The following is a 15,057-nucleotide window of genomic DNA, read 5'->3' on the forward strand; positions in this document are numbered from 1 at the left end:
CCTCACAATCACTTCTGGTCTTCACCACTCGGAAAAGTTTGGTGTCATCATTGTTTCCCTCCTCCCTAAGACACAGTGTTTCCCGTTGCTAGGACACTCTGTTTGCACTTGAGCTATGTCCTGGGTTCTTTATCTACAGCTCTTTTATGAGAAAGAATTTTTTAGCAGATTTGAGGTATCCATCAATCTGAAGGTAAAGGTAAAATATGCCTTGCTGCCATTTGAATGGAGTTTTATTAAAAAAAGAATTTGACATGAGAGATCTTTACAGCTATAAGCAGCATACTCTGATGCCAGCAGGACTGGAAGAGGGAATGGACTGGGGTTTGCCAGTTCCTCCCTCCTTGCAGCCTCCAGAGCAGCAATTTTCAACCACTGTGCCACAGCACATTGGTGTGCTGCAAATGGTCTGCAGGTGTGCAGCAGGAGTTTGGGGAAGGGTCAGTGACATCACTAGGGGTTGCCTCACCCAATAGGGAAGGCCAGCATGTCACCGCCCATAATTGACCTTCTCCCATGCAGTGGGTGGGGCAATGATCCTGAGGAGTGGGTGTGGTGATGCATCATTGCTCCACCCCACATCACTGCCCTCCCACATCATTAAAATTCCACCTTTAAATTACAATATCATACACACTGCCTTAATGTACACATTTCTGGAACTGAACTTGATTCAGCTTATAAAATGCTAGCTTCAACAGGTTTAGTCTACTGGCTTCAATAGAGGACACACTTGTTCTATACACACATATTCTGGTTTTCAATGCTTTCTGTGTGAAATCATACTACAAGCAATGTTCAACATCATGTGAAGAGTCATCACAGGATGTCACATGGAGAATCATAGAAATCAGAGTTGGGACCTTCAAGATCATCAAGCCCAACCCTCTGCCAGTGTAGAGTGTCCACAGCTACAACATTCCAGATAGGGGCTACCCGGCCTCTGCTTAAAGATACACTGTGTCACTCTCTTCAAAAGCCTCCAAAACTACAGCAATTCTCAACTCTAAGAGATTTGAGTTCCTGTCTCATTATTTCCCTACCAATAGTACTAGCTTGTATATCATCACTCCTTGTTCTTCCCTAGCTCTCCCCTCAACAAAACAGAAATCAAAACATCTTGAATAATTCCAGTTTTGCCATTGGAGCACAGTATGCAAATCCTGCAAAATATATATGCAATTGTGCAAATGCTGCTCTGTGATATACCCTACAACAACTTCCAGTGCTCAATTTCAATCAAAGGAGGAGACTGCAATCCCACACACCCTTACTTGGGAGTAAGTTAAATTGAATACAATGAGGCTAACTCCTAAGTATGCGTGGATAGAATTGCATTTTAACCCTTGTAGTACTGCCATGACACTGATCCTGCTGGGATGCAATATTACAGAGAGGCAGGCACTTCCAGGCTTCCCCCCCTTCTCCAGCTTCTGACTCTCTTCTTGCAACTCTCTCTACAGATATCCCCCCCCCTTGTTTGTTTGTTCTGTTCAGTCTGTCTGGGGTGGGAAACAACAGTGTGGGGGAAGGAAGTTTTAAAATGTAGAAAATGTTGGAGAAGGCAATAATCTTGAAAATATACAGGCTGCGGAAGTGAGGGAGCAAGGGAAAGGGCAGAAGCCCAAGGAAGAGACAAATTTGCTGAGGGTTTCACAAATTTATCCAGTCCCAGACACAGCATCAGAGCTACAACTAACTTAGCCCTTTGCTCCCACTTTCCTGCAGTTGGTGAGGGACAGGGGATCTCCACCTCCCCTTCTACTTTTGCAGAGCACGATTTCAAGTGGCTGCCTTTTTTGGGGCAACAAACTTTTTTGCCCCCCTCCATGATCATTGGGGGAGAAGGAAATACACACCTCCCCATCATCACTCCTTGTCCTCTCTCTGGGCTTCTGAGTGCAGCCTGCAGTTGGGGCGCATCCAGCCACCCAGGCTCAGACTAGTCACCCAGAAAAAGAGTAGTTCCAACCCCCCCCCCCCACAAAGGCAGAACTGAACTCTCCCTTCCAAACAGGGAACTCACTGGGCATGCAGGAAGCAGGCTTTGTTTTTAAAGGGACAGCAGCCCTTCCATGCTTTCCTAGAAGTAAGCCTCATTTACTCTAATGTGACTTACTCCTGAGCAGACATGCAGAGGACTGGGCTCTAAGACTGCAATCCTATCCACGCTTTCCTGGGAGTAAGCCCCACCGACTGTCATGGGACTTACTTCTGAGTAGACATGCAGAGGATTGGGCTGGAAGGGCTGCTATCTCTTTAAAAACAAAGTCTGCTTCTTGCAAACAGTGGGTCGCCTGTTTGCAAAGCAAATGCCAGGCAGGTGGGAAACAGGCAGATAGAGGAGCAGCAGTAACTCCCCTTATCTGTGCACCACAGAGAGGAAGGAGGGCAGGCTAATGGCAGCAGCGATGAAGTGCAAGGCCCAGTCTCGGTGCTGCAGGGCTCCCAGGCTGCTTGGGTGAGGGCTGGGAGGAAAGAGGGGAGGGCACAAGAGCATGATGTCCCAGCAACCTCCAGCCCTTCGAGCCCTTCGAGCTGGAGGTTGCCATGCATTGCGCTGCAGGTGTGAGGCTCACACATGCGTGCAGCGCCTCAAAAGCCTCCGAACGCAGGCAGGAGGCTGCTGCAGCATCACGCATGTGCAAGGCTCACCTCAGAAGCCTCAGACTGCACTTTAGGGCAGGAGGTTCCTTCAAAGGGTGGGGCAGGGTGGGGGGGTAGTTGGCGTGTCACCCCCCAGTGCATCACCTGGTGCGGCCCGCACCCCCCTAGCGATGCCACTGGGAGGGTTATTCATTAGTAGGGCCATTGGGGAATGTGAGCACCCTGCCAGCAGCATGGTATGCCTTGTCAAAAAACTGGTGTTGTGCCTTCACAATTTTAGCACTTTGGCAGTGTGTGGTGAGATAGAAAAGGTTGAAAATCACTGGTTCAGGGTTTCTGACTTCCTACTTTAGCACTTACAGCACTCTGCATCTTTTGTGAGGAGAGGAGAAAGGTGCACCCTGTCAGGAGGAACAGTTAAGTTTAGGTCACTGAAGCTGTCCAGGTCTCTCCCCTTTCAGCTTCCCTGACCCCAGCTGGTAGCTGGCTTAAGGAAGTCCAGGGTTTGGAGACCTGTAGATGTATCAGAATCAACAACGTAATCTATTCGTTTTTTACTGAAGCTAACTCACAGTTCAATCCTGAGCTGCCTAGAGTCCCGGGCTGCAGTGGCACCGAAAATGGCTGCTGTTGCATCCAGCGTGCCCCAGGCAGCCACTGCTGCCTCTTCGGGAGAAGGGGACTTTTGTCTCTTTCCCCTGAGTAAGACAAGTAGCCCCGCAATGGGGCTACTTGATTCTACGGCAATCCGAGGGTTGGCCCAACATGGAGGCTCAGGATCTGGTGGAGTGAAGCTATACTGGTCCTGTCTCCCTTCTGTCCTGCTCCCTCCCCAGGCTCATCTCCTCCCCGCCCTCTCCCTGCTGTCCCTCTGCCTCCCCTGGCCCAGGATGCCTTGTCCCCGCCCCTCACACCCCCACCTACCTCTCCGCTGCCCGGCAGTCTGCATGACCACTGAACGGCGGCGCTCCAGCTCCATTGGCAGTAGGGCCTGCAAATGTGCCTTATGGTATGTTTGCAACAGTGCACACTGGCGGTGAGCAGGTGTGCACTGCATAGGATTGGTCATTTTTGACCCTTGGTCATTTTTATGCTGGACTATCAGAAATCATACAACTGAATACATAACTATTGGAGTATTGCTGTATTTGTTAAAACAATCATACTCTGCCCTTAACTCTGAACACTGACCCAGAAGCTAGTAATAAATAAAAATAAAAACAATGTGTAACAAAATAGTAATTAGAAGCACAGCAGGATTTAAATGCAGGGGAACAAATAAAAATTATTTTTTTAAAGGCTTCAAAAAATAGAAAGGTCTTTGCCTGGCACCAGAAGTATGAGAGTCAGCATCAGGTGGACATTCCCTGGGGAGATTTTAGAGAGTAGATTTTAGACAAGTAAAGCTCTTTTATGACAGCCTTGGACTAGACTTGCTTCTTCCTTGGATCCCAAAGAACCTCCAGCCCACAACCAGAGCAAAGGCCTGGAACAGCGGCCATGAAATCTTGAGTAGCATCTAACAAGACACACTTAGTAATGATTTGGGGTCCTGGGAGTCCTCAACAGTGAAATCACCTTTGCTGGCTTAGGCCAGCAGAGTTGTGGTAGCAGGATTAACAGAATCTCCAGTCTGTCACAGTTGCCAGTCCCAGGCACAAACACTCAAAACTGGAATTCAGCCAAGCACCTGAAAAGAGAAAGATCAGAAGGGGGTATCTGGAAGTCCTTCCCCTGACTTGTGCTATCCTACCCCCGTTACCATAGCTCTCCCTTCCTGTGTATTGTGGACAAGAGATTTTTATGCACTTTGGTTGCAGACTTTATCCACTCCTTAAATTGTCTAAGTATAAAATGGAATATTAACGGGACAGACCAGCAGTTTTTTGAGTTTAATATTAAAACTTCCACTCCTACTTGTTATGTTTTCTTTCAGCTTTCTAGAAAGAATAGACAGTGTCAGTCTGCCTGATTACACGCCTACAGATCAGGTGAGTAAAACAGGGAATAAACTACAAGTCAACTTTTATAACTTAATTTCAAATACAAGTTTAAATTTGAAAAAATGTGTCAGACTAGAAATGGATTAATTCAACAATCTTCTCATTATGCATCGATTGTGATCACCTGATAATAGCCACTTGGCATTTTGGATTGGTTAAGTGTTAAACCTACCTTATGTTCTATTCCTGTCCCAAGGATTCAAAAAACTATTAACTGTGTTAATTCAGATGTTATATGAGTTCTATGAGGTCCTATAGAGACAATTTCCTTCCAGTAGTCTCCCCAATATTGCTTGGCAAATGGCTTTTGAAACACTGTCATAAACAGGCCATATTATATGACCTGGAGGGCAGCTGTTCAAAGAAAAAAGGTTTTTAAAAAGCACATTCCACTGCACAGCTTTGAGCCCCTTCTTTGAGCTTAAGAGCACAATCCAGAGGTGCCCTTGGGCCGGTGAAGTCCCTTGCGCCGGCCTAGGAGGGTTGCAAACATGCCTGCAGAGGCTGACACAAGCCTCCATGCTGACAGAGGCTCTTTCATCAGTCAAGCTCGGCCAATGCAAGACTCTGGTGTGGGGGGAGGAGACAGGAGGGAGGCATTCCAGGGCAAGGGGAGGGAGGGCAGTAGGCGGCCCCGTGGACGGGAGGCAGGACTGGGACCTGGCAATTATGCTGGATCCTACCCCTGTTCCCAGGAAGTTTAGCATGGCTTGAAGCTGCTCCACTCTCCTCAAACTTGCACCACCTCAGGAGACCAATAGGGGCCAGGGTGCCTTACCCAGTGGTAAGGGGAAAAGTTTCCCATTACCTCTGGCCGAGCCACTTTGGGCCCCTATCCTGTGCTGGATGCAGCACAAGCCGGTTGGCTTGCCTGTTCCAGCGTAGGATAGGATTGCGCCCTAAGTGATTCTTCAAATTCTGATCAGTATCTCCAAAGAAAAGGTGGTACCATGATTGTGAATGGCAGCTATTAGACACAACTGCATACAGTTCTAGAAAACTGTATGATGATAAAGAGACACATGATAATTGCGCACTTTGCAAAGTTCTTGAGGGAAAGAGGAACTTACAAAATCAAGTTAATAACAAGGACCTAATAGTTAGGGACACTCTAGAGATAATAAAACTTATACCTCATCTGAGTGCACACAGTGCAATGACTATATTGATCTACACTGCATCGGTTACACTGAAAGGTTGCTGTATTTCATGTACTTTTATAGAGAGGTTTTGTTGGTGTGAAAAATCCCAGACATCAAATTCTATTCCTTGTCTCCAGGACCTCTTAAGATGCAGGGTTTTGACATCTGGAATTTTTGAGACAAGATTTCAAGTAGATAAAGTAAACTTTCAGTAAGTACCCTAACAATAATTTGTACCTATTGTGTAATCATGGGGAAAGTGGAGGCAAGTTAATTATCTTTATTACTATAGAAATAAGTTTTTTCAAACTTCCTTGCACTTGTCAGATGCAGCAGAATTTGCCTTTACTCAAAGGGAAAGAGAAGTTTGAAACACATATACTAGCATTATTTTGTGTCAACTGTTCTGGCCTTTGCTGATAATGTCTTTCTAAAATATTGCTTATTGTTTTTTGGTAATCCAGGTGCTGAAATTTTATATTTTCCCATTACTAAACAGACATAGCTTTACAAGAATGTTAATGAACATATGAGATATCGATACCGCTAAATAGTTTTACCAATTTGGCTACAGTCATGTTTTTCCTGAAAAAGCCCTTTTAATATTTTAACTTCTTTGGATTTGGGGTATATTCTGAAATGTTTTATCCTTAAGGGTATATCATATATTAAAATGGCTACATTATAAACAGTGCTTATAGAGCTCTAGCAAGCCTGAATACATTTTTCGGTCTTTTGAAAATTTTATGAAGTTCATAGTCCATCTTTCCTTGATATTAAATTCTTGCCCTTTTCTGAGAGGGTTTGTTTGAAACACTTCTTTATCTTGCCCTCTGTCTTCATCCCTTTTTCCAAATGATTTTTTTCCCTTTTACGAGCACATCTGGTAAAAGGTGCTTGTCAGGAATGCAGCTTTGAAGGGAGGGACTGCTTAAAATCATGCAGTGACTATAGGAATGTGGAAATATTTGCAGAGTTGTAAGGTAATGTGTCCTTTCATGCAGTATTTATTGCTATTTCATTTGGAGCTGTAAAAAAAAAGTACAAGATAAGCATGAAAAGTGTGAATTTCCTTGCACTTGTTAAGAACTAACACCTCACTTTTCAACAGCATGTTTGATGTAGGTGGTCAGAGAGATGAAAGAAGAAAATGGATTCAGTGTTTCAATGGTAATATTTTCACATTGTTTTATCTGAGTGGTTTTCTCATTTTTAAGTTACAAACATACTTCATTTACATTGGCTTGAGTTTCTTAATCGTAGGAAATCATCCATTCATTTATCAAAATTGCATTTGCAAATACCATCATAAAGTATGTTTGAATATTTATCATCATAATAACTTGTGTAATGTACCTATCCTTGGGTAAAAACTTTTTTCTCTTTATTCCTTCTGTGGTATCTCCTCTTGCAGATGTCACAGCTATTATCTTCGTTGCGGCCTGTAGCAGCTACAACATGGTCATAAGGGAAGATAATAATACAAACAGATTACGGGAGTCCCTTGACCTCTTCAAAAGTATATGGAACAACAGGTAAAATTTCCATGTACAGAGCAATTACATTTATTTGGTGAAAACAACAAAAAGTAGTATCTAGCATTTCATGGAAAGTAGCTGGTTAACCACATTCAGTATTTGTATTCTGGTTTTAAATCAGTGTTGTATTCCTCAAAAAAGTGCTTGGTGCTGAACCTAGTAATTACCATGCATAGCAGTGGACAGCAAACACATTGCTGTTTTGGAGGATCACCCTCAACATCACCAGCCATGATCTACCTCAGGGGTCTCCAAACATTTTGGCCAGAGGGCTGCATCAGATATCTGGAGACCGGAAAAAAAATTTGAATATAAAATTTAAATAAATAAATTAGAGATGGAACTTAGATGATGGAATGAATGAATGAATGAATGGGCTCATTCATTCAACCTCTCTGGCCCTCGGAACACCCTCCAGACACAACCAGAGCACAGCTTGGTCATGTATAGTTGAGTGGGCCAGAGGCTTTCAGGGGACAAAAGGCTGGCTGCGGGCCGGATAGAGGCTTGTCGTGGGCCACATCTGGCCCCCGGGCCAGGGTTTGGAGACCCCTGATCTACCTTGAGGGATGAAGCAAGAAAGGCAGGGTTATTGGAGTAGGCCCCAGCTTCAAAAAGCTGATCAGTATTGTTAGGGCTGACAGCACCAACCATCTGTTTGGGAGTAGCCAGACAAAATGAATCCTTGCATAGAAGTTCATTTTTATACCACACCATAATGCAGGAAGCTTTATTTATTAGCACTCATTCATTCACACCACAGATTACATCTGGCTCCTACAGATTAAAAATTGTAGGCAGCTAGCTGGTCTATTAGGAAAAATCCAAAATCAACAGTAGGGCAATACCTTTATTTAGTCCTACCAAGACATCACAGAGTGACAAACAAGCTTTTGAGTTCGACAGAAGTCTTTTTTAAGCTGGATGTTATGCAAAACAAACAAATAAGGGAGGGACAGTTGAAGATATTTCTGGGTATGACATAAATGCCTCAGGGCCCAATCCTATCCAACTTTCGTGCTGGTGCAACTAAAATGCAGCCTTGAGGCGTGCACTGTCGCAAATATGCCGTAAAGCACATTTGTGGGGCTTACTGCCAGACTCCCACCAGTGCTGACCCAGCGCGCTCAGTGGTCACCCGGACTGCCTGGCGGTGGAGAGGTGAGCGTGGGTGTGGGGGAAGGCAGGGAGGAGGCATTCCAGGGCAGGGGGAGGCAGGTTGAGGGCGGGAAGACATAGGGCAGAAGAGGGAGCAGGGAGGAAAGGGGCGGGACCAGTGAAGCTCGGCTCCACCGGATCCAGAGTCCCTCATCAAGCCTCTTAGCTTGACCCAGAATTCTGTGACTCTGCCAGCTCAACAGCAGGCACAGAATCAAGTAGCCCCATTGTGGGGCTACTTTCCTTACCTGGGGGAAGGGGATGAAAGTTGCCTTCTCTTGAGGAGGTGGCAGTAGCTGCCCAAGATGCATTGGATGCTGCAGTCACCATTTTGGCGCTGACTATTACAATTGTAATAGTCATACAATGAGTGGAGTTGTTGTGCCAACTAAATTTGGTTAGACAGTGCTTGGTATGGAGTTGTTAGACTGCAGCAAAAGCTATTGGGACAAACAATAGCTGCTCTGCATTTGAAAGCATAAAAACCAGCAGCCATTCAGATCTATCACTAGTACTAATTGGAATACAAAGGCCCCTTGTAAGACAGAGAACAGAAGTAAAGACCATAATAGCCCTGTGTATGCACCAAAATGAGAGATACACATTCCAGAAGCAAGCAGAATTTAGTTTACATATGGCCTAGTTTAGTAAAACAAATCCAATTGGAAGTTGAGAAACACCTAGGATTGCTAACCAATTCTGTAGTTGTAGGAAGGGTGGCAGGGTAGAGGCTCTTTCCTCCTGACCTAAACATGATTATCAAACTTGCTTTGTGTAAGCAAATATGACTATAGAACAACATTTATTGGTCTAGTCTTAGCAAAACTTAAGTTCTGCTTTAAGTGATCTGTTAATGTAAATTGATAAAGCAGGAAGTTGCATGCATAATATGTACCTGGAATGAAGCAAAAATATATACGTAATTCATTTGTGAAATTCATTACAAGATCGCATTGATGGGGTTTTTTTCTCAAGAATTTGGTGTATTCATGGTACTTCTACAAGCCACAATGGTTAAGTGGTACCAAAGGCACTATGCTTCTCATTGTTCAGTGCTGGAGTAAAAGAGTGGCAGGGTGTGGTGGGTGGTCATCCCTTTCCTGCCCTGCTTGTGAATTTCCATAGTTAGAAATCAGAGTGCTGGGCTATGTGGACCATGGCCTGATCCTGGAAGGCAGTTCCAGCATTTTTAGAAGATGGTACTGATGCTTTGCTTGGGTCTTTGCAGATGGTTACGGACCATTTCTATCATTTTGTTCTTGAACAAACAAGACATGCTGGCTGAGAAGGTTTTGGCAGGGAAGTCTAAAATTGAAGACTACTTTCCTGAATTTTTACGTTACACTGTACCTGAAGATGGTGAGTTTCTAAACATGATTAAGTAATTGGCTGATTTGGCTGATCAGTATGTGAAATTTATCCCTTTCTGAGTTTTGGCAGTTAGGGTTGCCCATTGAAGCCACAATAGCCCAGAATCTCTAGAACTAGAGATTCTCTAGTTCTCTACAGTGAAATACAGTTCTAGGAATCTCTAGAGTCCATAAACCTAGTAACTCTATGCTCTTTTTTTTTATTTACTTACTTTAAGACATGGGTACAGGAAAAATCACAAACATATATGTACAGGGTAATACACAAGGGAAAAAACACCAGGAAATCGCAGAACTGTAGCCGATACTCTTATGTTTCCCTACCTATCATCCTTGAATAACTTATTGTTTATCTAACCACTCATACAATGGTTTCCACAATTTCTGTATTCTCTCTATTTCGCCATCTCCCAATCTTTCCGTCAACACATCTATTTCGACCATCTCATATAATTTCTCAATCCACATCTCTACAGTGGGAGTATCAGGGTTCTTCCACAATCTAGCATACACCAATCTCGCTGCAATAATTGCATACAACAAAATATGTCTAAGATCATTGTTATAACTTTCAGGAAAAATGCTCAAGAGAAACAGTTCTGGTTGGAAATGTATTTCACAATTAAAAATAATTTGAATAGTTCTATACATTTTTTGCCAAAATTTTTTGGCCTTAGGGCAAAGCCACCACATATGATAAAAAAAACCTTTCACCTCTTTGCATTTCCAACACTTATCACATGTGCCGGGATACATTTTTGCTAATCTACCTGGAGACAGGTACCATCTATAAAACATTTTGTATATGTTTTCTTTCATTGTTACTGCCTTAATTATCTTCATATTTCTCTTCCAAAGCTGGTCCCAATTATTCATTGTTATATTATGTCCAATATTTTTTGCCCATATAATCATTACCTCTTTTACCGATTCGTCTTCCATTTCCATACTCAACAGATATTGATACATCCTTCTGATATAATTTTGCTCATTTGATAAAAATATTTTATCAAATTCTCTCTCCTCTGGGTAGATTCCTTCTTTTTTTTATCTTTCAACCATCTTGTTTTAATCTGTAACTCCGTCAACCAATCCAGTTCAATCCCTTTCTCCCACAATACCTCTTTTGAGTACATAACTGCTTTCTCATCTAATAGTTCATCATATCTCCTATTCTGTGAACCTCGCAACCACATTGGCCTAGTATCAATTTCTAACGGTTTCACCCATCTTGGAATCTTCTCGTAAACTTCATATCTGATTTGTTCCCAGACAAACAACAATGCTCTTCTTATCAGATGTTGTTTAAAGTAACTATGATATTTGGCTTTATCATAAATCAAAAAGGCATGTGGACCAACCTGCAAATCGTGTAGTTCTAATTTTAACTCTCTAGATTTTTCAGCTTCTGCCCAATCCTTTATCCAATTTAATGCCGCTGCATAGTAATAAATTTCCCAATTTGGCATTCCGAAACCAGCTCGTTCTTTAACATCTTGTAATAATTTCATCTTTATTCTAGCTTTTTTCCCTTGCCATATGAAATTAGCCATCATTTTATTCAAATCTTGAAAGAAAACCTTTTTTAATAAAATTGGGATTGTCTGAAATAAGAATAATATTCTTGGCAGCACATTTGACTTAACTGTTGCTATTCTACCCAACAATGATAAATTTAATCCATTCCATCTTTTTATGTCTTTCTTAATCTCCATCATTAACTTTAGATAATTATTTTCCATCAACTCACTACATTTATCTGATACAGTAATTCCCAAATATTTAAGTTTCTTTGTGATATTAATACCAAATTCCTGTAGTTGCTGTTTCTCTTGTTTTCTCATATTTTTCACTAATATTTTCGTTTTATCATAATTTATCTTCAATCCTGCCATTTCACCGTATTCTGTCAGATTCTCTATCAAATATTTTAAAGACTGGTTTGGATTCTCCAAGATAAAAGTAAGATCGTCTGCATAAGCTTGAATTTTAAATTCTTCATTTTGGACCTTCACTCCCACAATTCTTTCATGTCTTCTTACTGTATTATTTAATATTTCCAGAGTTATAATAAACAGTAATGGAGATAAAGGGCATCCTTGTCTTGTTCCCTGCTGGATTTCTATCATTCTTGTTATATCACCATTTATCTTTATTCTTGCAGTTTGTTTGGTATATATCTTCTCTATAACCCTTATAAACTTTGGCCCAAAGTTCATCTGGTACATTTGTTGAATCATAAAGTTCCAATTTACTCTATCAAATGCTTTCCATGCAAGAACTCTATGCTCTTTTGACCTTCTGGCCCACAGTTCCCACTTTTCCAATCTCCCTTTCCTTAGGCCCCCACTTAGAGCTTATTCCCTAGTCTTACTTTATCCTTGGCGCCTCCTTTCTTCATATCTCCACCATGTAGTGCTGCATAACATTCCTGCTTCTCAGACCACTGCTTACCTGGTCTGCTTTAGCAAGTGTCACTTGAATAGGGCTTCACTAGTGCTCTTTTTGCTGTTTGCCAATGGGAATTTCTGTTTGACAGTGGGAATTAGCTTCTCCCGCTATGGTAAGCAGCCTTTGCAAAAACCCCTAAGGAACACTGGGGCTTCAAGGGTCATGAGGTACCTTCCCATTTTTCTCTGCCCACTTGAGGCCAGTCAGGCCAGCAGGGCTATGTCAGGCAGACACAGTACATGTACCTGGTCCAAGAGAGAAAGAGAGAGAACGAACAGAGCCTGCAGGGAAGGAACATCAGAAATCACAGTATCTGGGACAGGCTCCCACCTACAGCACCCACCACTGGTGGCAGTAGCCTCAGTAGAACATGCCACCACAGTCCCTTCAGTAGCCCCTTCACTCATCACAGCCACAACAGTAACCATTTATAGAGCAATTGCCTCAGCCAACCTCTCTGATGAACCCCTCAAGCTTGGACCTCAGAATAGGGATGGAAGCTTCCACTGGTGACACTCATAGTGCATCTGAAGTCTGGTGTGACATCAGAAACAAGAGCCAACTTCTTCCTCAAAGGAGGGTCTTTGGAGAGCATTAACTTTGGCTCACTGATAGCCTGCTAGGATTTGTTCCTCCCCTAGGAACTCAGCCAAGCATTCCTCTTGCCTTAGCATACAATCCCTCCCAATCTTAAATACTGTTATGTTTCAGCTCTCATAAGCCTTTTTAAAATAAATTCAGTTCAGTTGCTTCTCCACTCCTTTTTCCAAGTTTCAATTTCCCCCTCCTTCCTTCAGATTCCTTCATTTGTTGCCTTCTCAGCACCATTTCTTTAGCCTCCTCACCTCTGGTCTCCCTTGCCCTTGGATTTCTTAATTCCTTGGAGCTTTTCTTAGTCCTCATCCAACCTTTCTGTAAGGTTTGAATCCTAACCAAACTGACAAGTTTTCCTTCCTCATAGAAGCTGGACTGCAGACAGTTCAGTTTCCTGAGCAACTGAATATTCTGTAACTTCCCACTGAGCCAATCAGTGTTGGATACTTCATTTCTCGAGGCACAATACAGTTTAGATCACCTGAAAGCAAATTCTGTTTGTTTCTGTTTAAACATTGATGTGTTGCATGTATCATCACTCATATCTCACTCATTTAAGTGCTGCTTTGGCAAATAATTCCTTTCTTCCATCTTATCACCACTTAGCATCTATGATAATCAAGAAAACATTTATACATCATGAAGCCATTACAGTCAATGTATATTAGAACTAGGCTGCTATAAAGTTATAGATATTGATACATCTGTAGTGACTACTGTAAAGCATATGGCTGATCAGAGAGCGTAGGTCAAGTCTGAGTTAATTTGTGTGTTTTTTTGAGCTTGCATTAATTTAAATGAATAGCTTTAATTTATTTGAGCTGCATGCTTACTCTCCACGCTTACCTGAGAGTAAATCCTATTGCCTATAATGGGAGTTACTTCTGAGAAGACATGCATAGGATGGGGCTATTAAATGAATAATGACCCTAGCATTTTGTAACTATATAAATTTTAGATGGATATATGGAAACCAGTGACTAATTTGAGTTCACTAGTTATGCTCTCCAATTTCTTTCTGATATTTTATTATTATTGTTATTATTCATTTATTTCATGTTTGTAACAGCAACACCAGATGCAGGAGAGGATCCCAAAGTTACAAGAGCAAAGTTTTTTATCCGGGATGAATTTTTAGTAAGTAGCATTTGAAACTATTGCAAAGGCTGTATTGATTAGTATTATATATATGCTTGAATTGACTATAAAGTATTTATACAGTACTCTTTAAATGCAATAGAGGTATCACAGCAATTTAAAAATCTACAACCATTAAATAACTATTGTTCTATTTTATAAATTGGGAAAGTGAGAAAAACATGTCAAATGATCTGTCCTGCTACGGTGAATTAGGGCTGAATCTATGGCTCGCAGCGCTTGTGCTCCACCAGTACTACGGACCCAGGTTGTTGCAAAAGTGCTGTAAGGCACTTTTGCGCTGGCACTGAGCCCAGTGCCAATTGGTGCTGGGCCTCAGCGCCCAAAGACACCAAGAGCTCCCAGCAGTGAGTATGTCTGTCAGCCAGTGCGGGGTTTTTCAAGGTGAGGGGGGAGGGCAGGAAGGGGGCAGAACTGGGTGGGAGGAGGGGAAGAGCAGGCCTGGGAGGAGGAGCTAACCCCCTCCTAACTGCCCCTCCCAGGCCAGGAAACCCAACATGAGTTTCCTCGGTTCTGCACCCGCTCAATAGCGGAGAGCCAAGAGAGGAGACCCATTGGTGTTACATGGGGTAAGGGAACATTTGTTACATTTGTTCCCTTACCCTCAGGATACCTGGTGCTGCTTCCCTGGCCCCATAGGATACAGCGGTCACTATGTTGGTGCCACTATAGCCCTGGGCACTAGAGGACAGATAGGATTGGGCTGTAAGGATCCAATCATTTCCAACTTTCTAATGCTGGTGCAGCTGCAATGCAGCCCCAACGAAAGGGAAAAACATTCCCTTACCTGTGCTAGGCCTCCATGACTGCCCCTACTGCAGGATGCAGCGCATGCCATGTTCGCATAGCTGCACCAGCTCTGGAAAATTGGATAGGATTTGGCCCTTAGTCTTCTGTCTTGTTCACCTTTTGATTTTAGACTAGACATTTTTCCCACTGATTTCCCACTCTCTTGGGTGACAAGTCATATGTAGGTGTAACATGGATGAACATCTAGGTTTGGTTTGGGAGTTTGCAACTGGTTTGATTATGCACT

The 15,057-nt window shown here is 42.7% G+C and overlaps 1 protein-coding gene across 4 annotated transcripts in view; it reads left to right on the forward strand.

Moving 5' to 3' along the window:
• Positions 1-15,057, forward strand: part of GNAL (G protein subunit alpha L) — a 166,181-nt gene that overhangs the window by 145,875 nt on the left and 5,249 nt on the right. For all 4 annotated transcript variants that reach the window (XM_066626568.1, XM_066626571.1, XM_066626570.1 and 1 more), the window contains 6 exons: positions 4,544-4,598; positions 5,890-5,963; positions 6,864-6,922; positions 7,167-7,287; positions 9,677-9,807; positions 13,933-14,000. In XM_066626568.1, coding sequence (XP_066482665.1) covers positions 4,544-4,598; positions 5,890-5,963; positions 6,864-6,922; positions 7,167-7,287; positions 9,677-9,807; positions 13,933-14,000 — 508 coding nt within the window. The remainder of the gene's footprint in view (positions 1-4,543; positions 4,599-5,889; positions 5,964-6,863; positions 6,923-7,166; positions 7,288-9,676; positions 9,808-13,932; positions 14,001-15,057) is intronic.

The sequence above is a fragment of the Tiliqua scincoides genome, chromosome 4, assembly GCF_035046505.1.
Source record: "Tiliqua scincoides isolate rTilSci1 chromosome 4, rTilSci1.hap2, whole genome shotgun sequence".
NCBI classification, from domain to species: domain Eukaryota; kingdom Metazoa; phylum Chordata; class Lepidosauria; order Squamata; family Scincidae; genus Tiliqua; species Tiliqua scincoides.